The sequence below is a fragment of the Lolium perenne genome, chromosome 4 (genome assembly GCF_019359855.2).
Source record: "Lolium perenne isolate Kyuss_39 chromosome 4, Kyuss_2.0, whole genome shotgun sequence".
Taxonomy (NCBI): domain Eukaryota; kingdom Viridiplantae; phylum Streptophyta; class Magnoliopsida; order Poales; family Poaceae; genus Lolium; species Lolium perenne.
The window spans coordinates 29,863,711-29,868,333 of NC_067247.2; the positions used below are offsets into that span (position 1 = coordinate 29,863,711).

Sequence of the window (4,623 nt, forward strand, 5' to 3'; positions counted from 1 at the left end):
TCTTATGTATCCCACTTTTAAAGTTTGAATTGTTTATGCTAGTCAGTAGACTTGTTAAAATATTATATTAGTGGAAGTGATTTGAAACAATTGGAGTAGAGCTTTATTTGTATAGTTAGTTAATTGTGGAAGTTTCTACTCTAGTTCATTTAGTTAACCGAGTCTTGCCTTGGAAATAATATTGTCAAACAAATACAACAAGAAGATGTCCTAAAATTATGACTTGTGTGATGATCAATTGTCTTAAGGTTTAACTTTGAAGATACTTAACTCCATAGATATTGTGATAGACTTGATAGCACTCTTGATAGGAGTTGTTCCTCAATATGGGGTTCAAGGTCCTTGATCAGAAACCGTTTCACACTTTTAACACTCAAGTGAGGCTGGTACTTGCTTTCTGCATTCTTGACAACTATATTCTAGGTTGGGGGTGAGAATGATTTCTTCCAATAAGTTGTCATTTTGATGGAAGCTTGTGGGGGCCACGCAGTTAAGCAGGTTGCCGCGCTCGGCACTGTCGGTCTGTACGTACAGCGGATCAGCTGATGTCCAAGTTTTGACCTGCTCTAAAACTTAGCTTAGGCTTTTCTTTCTTCGGTCCTCTTCTCTTTGGTTTTTTTCTTATCATGTTTTGATTTCGGTTTGGCCCTTGGCATTTGTGTAGTTTGCGGCTTCCCTGCATATTCTTCTTCGTACACAACGACCATTATTCAGAATTTTAGACGCTTGTTTTGCGGAAAAAGTTTGTTATTAGCCTAAAGTCCTTAATCCTTGTTTCAGCGACCACATATCGTTGTACAAGACGGGGTGTTAATAGGACAAAGTTCAACATCATATATTAATATCCATAAACTGGTCATTAACTCACAACTGTTTTCTTTCCCAACTAGACACGCTAGATTAGTAGCGCGCGGTATGACCGAGTAGGCCAATGTTCACCATCACATATCCACATTCATAGTACGGAGTATATTCAAATCGCAGTTGAAACTTGGTGCTATGCGGTAGAATGTGCGGTGAAATACTATTGATTTTTCACTTGGCTCTGTACGTAAACATTCGATGGTCAGCAACCATAGAAAAAAGAGTATATTCCACCTCGCAACAGCATGATAATATTTCTCCGGAAGCAAAATTTTACTGTTCCACAGGTCAAACAAATCAGCAACTAGTGCAGAAAATAGGCAGAAGCAGACGGGAGCCAGCAGGCACGTTGACCCGGCGCAATTGACCACCATCAAATCATTGCTCCCAAATCTCCCTACCAGTCTGTCAATCTCTTCTCCATGTGACCATCCATGAAACAACATCCGCAGCAACGACCGTATCAAAATCCTCCTCCCATGGAATCGTCTGCGTCGAGGAGGCAGAGGCGAGCGAGCACCAGCAGCATGAGCAGCGGCCAGCAAGTCTCAGGCATCAGCGACTTCAGCAGGGCGGCTTCCGACGGGTACCCGTACCCTTCCTTCACCTCCTCCGACGCCGCCGCCTCCTACCGGCGGCAGCCCTCGTCGTACAGCGCGCCGTTTTCCCAGGTGAGCCGGAGCTCCACCCGCAGCAGCAGCAGCTCGTTCAGCGCGGCGGCGCGGGGCGTCGCGGGGGTGTTCGGCACCTGCTTCGTGCCCCGGGTCAGGAAGGATGCGACGGAGGAAGAACGGGAGGCTTCTCGGGGGAGCCGGAGTGCCGGGTTTTCTCAGGGCAGCAGAAGTGGAGGTTTTTCTCAGGGGAGCAGGGGCGCAGGTGTACATGCCTCCACAGATTCAGGTACAGTTCACCCTCTCCGGTCTTGAATAATTAATATGGTCAACTTTGTCAGTTACATTCTTGTTAAGCATGCTCCTCCTTTGCTCTAAGCATCAGATTATTCTGCTTAACAAGTAGTACTACTTACTTGACATTGGACTGTGGTACATGGAGAGGGGATTGACAAATTTGATTACAGCAGGGCCGGGCAAAGAAAGTTCAGGGCTCACAGTTGCAGATATATCCAGGGCAACATCAAACTTCAGTGAGAAGAACATGGTGAAGCAGGGAGCTTCTTCCAGCATCTACAAAGGGAAGCTCAAGGATGGGTCCGAGGTTGCCGTTAAACGCGCTAGAAAGGTTGCCAAAAGAAACATCATGACTAAATATCTAGCACTTGTTCATAATAGAGCCTTTAGGTTGAGTAGTACTAACTAACTAATTGTCTATTTTGTTTCGGCAGTTAAACGGTCAGTATCTGTCTACTGAGCTTAGCAGGGAGCTCGAAACGCTTCAGAAGATCGAGCATCAGAATCTGGTCAGGTTCCTTGGGTTCCTGGAGCAGAGAGAAGAAACACTGATCGTCGTCGAGTACGTCGACAATGGCTCCTTAAGGGAACACTTGGATGGTATGAAATTCTAGTTTTTCAGCTGACACTGCTGAATTTTGCATCCACGTTTCTAATTTCAGATAGCTCCATTGCCAGAAGAAGAAAATAAAAATCTATCTATGCAATTTTATTAGAAATGATTCGCACCTGTATGAAAGTAATTGCGATACTAGAAAGAAAATGTACTGACCAGGATTTCTGCAATGCACAACAAAATGCAGAATCGCGCGGAACCGGGTTAGAACTCGCGCAGCGGCTCAACATCGCGATCGATGTTGCTCATGCCATCACCTACCTGCACGGATACGCAGGTACTCCCATCAAATTCATGAAATGGCATCGCTCATGACAGGAAATACTACTCCCTCTAGATGCATCTATATTAGCATCAGTTAATATGGATCGAAGGGGGGAGTAGAAGAAGTGGGAACTTGCCTGAACTTCAAAACGAATGGCAGAACGGGCGGTGATCGACCGGGACATCCGGTCGACGAACGTGCTGCTGACGGGCGCGCTGTCGGCGAAGGTGGCAGGGTTCGGGCTGGCGAGGATGGCGGCGGACGACGGGCCGGATGCGACGCACGTGACGACGCGGGCAGTGGGCACCGCCGGGTACGTGGACCCGGAGTACATGGTCACGCTCCAGCTCACCGACAAGAGCGACGTCTACTCCTTCGGCGTCCTCCTCGTCGAGCTCGTCACCGGCCGCCCACCCATCGAGCGCCGCCCCGGCCTTGACCCACGCGCCACTACCAAATGGGTATATATTATGACAGACAATCACCCAATCGTATGTATGTTATCATCTGTAGCCATTGGATTCGGAAATTGGATGCTTACATCGATGCGATGCTATGTATGCAGGCGATGCAGAAGTTCAGGGGAGGGGACGCGGTGGTGGCCATGGACCCGAGGATGCGGAGGAGCCCGGCGTCCGTGGCGGCGGTCGAGGGGATGCTGCGGCTGGCCGAGCTGTGCGTCGCGCCGGCGAGGAAGGACCGGCCATCGATGCGGCGGTGCACCGAGGCGCTATGGACCGTGCGGCGGGACTACCACCGGAGGCAAGAGCCGCGGCAGGACGCGTCTCCGGGCATCGCCACCGGAGACAGGAGCGCCGAGTGGGTGAGCCGATGATGTTGCTGGTACAACCGGTTCGGCAGTACCCTGCGAACAAATCGAAATCTAGCACGTGCTCTGCAAATTACAACTCTGACCTCTGATCTCTGAACTCGTCCTATGTAAATGTTTGTAAATTTTGACCATTCAGATTAAAGATTTGGACAAATATAGTTTGAAACAATTTGAGATTTTTTTCGGTGTTGATCGGATTGGGTCACGGAGAGAATGACTACATCAACAATGTTGTTAAAACATCTCCGCTTATGTTATTCAAGGGTACGGAAATCTAATCTTCTCGTTAGTTACATCTTTCTAGATTAGATCTTGGGGTTTTTGTAAGGGTATTTTACCCTTTACCATTATTTTGGTTAATAATGACACCGGAGCTAGTGTGTGTGGACTAATGGTTCTATAAGTGTATACATAGGATTTAGTCCACATATGAGGGTGCAAGGAGGTGAGAAAGGTTTTCAAGTTGGCATACGAGGATGCGAGGTGATGAGAGACCCCCCCCCCCCCCCCCCAATTGATGTTCTCATCTAGTGACGGTGTTTTGACTCTTTTCTCAAAAGAGGATGCTGCCAAAGCCACATATACACATCCTACCACATAATCTTCACACCAAAAATGCTGAGAAGAAGAACTGTTCTGAGAAGGGAGGAAGAACGGAAGCTCCAAGCAACTCAGCACACAGCCCGGCAGGCCGAGTGCTGCTGCCGGAATTTCCGGCACACAGCCCGGCATACCGGGTGCTACTACCGGGTTGCCCGAAAATAGGAAGAACTAGAGACTCCAGGAAAAGTCGGCACACAGCCCGGCAGACCGAGTGCTGCTGCCGGGTAGTCCGGTATGTGGCCCGGCATACCGGGTTCCCTACCGAAAGTTCCGGATGCAGCAGGGCATATATAGATGGAAGAAAGGTTTGCTTTGATGACTGGGGCATGGACACTTGGTCCGCTTTGTGGCTTGAAGATATCATTGAAGATTTAGATTTTGAGAAAGCAGGCAGGATGGACGTTTATTGATTGTTGCCGGGGATGCAAATCAATGAAGATGGTCTTCGGTTGATAGTTGAAGACAAGGACACATTATGCATGGTTTCAAAGGTTAAAGAGGGACACCGGTTTCTTATGTTGTATCTTGATCATGA

General features: G+C 48.3%; 1 protein-coding gene and 1 long non-coding RNA gene across 3 annotated transcripts; one reads left to right on the top strand and one right to left on the bottom strand.

The window, feature by feature from the left end:
• Positions 1–1,000: 1,000 nt before the first annotated feature.
• Positions 1,001–3,334, bottom strand: LOC139830454 (uncharacterized). The gene is made up of 4 exons (XR_011742419.1): positions 3,195–3,334; positions 2,790–3,103; positions 1,892–2,649; positions 1,001–1,785 (listed from the first exon to the last, which is right to left on the bottom strand). It is a non-coding gene; the product is annotated as an uncharacterized lncRNA (long non-coding RNA).
• LOC127292044 (calmodulin-binding receptor-like cytoplasmic kinase 2) lies at positions 1,299–3,668 on the top strand. 2 transcript variants are annotated; one of them, XM_051321393.2, is made up of 6 exons: positions 1,299–1,764; positions 1,943–2,103; positions 2,207–2,372; positions 2,576–2,665; positions 2,813–3,114; positions 3,219–3,668. In XM_051321393.2, exons 1-6 carry the CDS (start codon positions 1,299–1,301, stop codon positions 3,486–3,488), a joined length of 1,455 nt encoding a protein of 484 aa, XP_051177353.1. In that variant the 3' UTR covers positions 3,489–3,668. The 2 variants fall into 2 exon arrangements, with proteins under 2 accessions (XP_051177353.1, XP_051177354.1); XM_051321394.2 differs by having other exon boundaries at positions 1,946–2,103.
• Positions 3,669–4,623: the final 955 nt, after the last annotated feature.

What these genes read in the sequence shown, in the direction of transcription:
- LOC127292044 (XM_051321393.2), top strand. Translation starts at nt 1,299, where the DNA reads ATGAAACAACATCCGCAGCAACGACCGTATCAAAATCCTCCTCCCATG. An exon ending in ACATGCCTCCACAGATTCAG is followed by an intron (nt 1,765 to 1,942) that starts GTACAGTTCACC and finishes ATTTGATTACAG; the next exon opens with CAGGGCCGGGCAAAGAAAGT. An exon ending in CACGCGCCACTACCAAATGG is followed by an intron (nt 3,115 to 3,218) that starts GTATATATTATG and finishes CTATGTATGCAG; the next exon opens with GCGATGCAGAAGTTCAGGGG.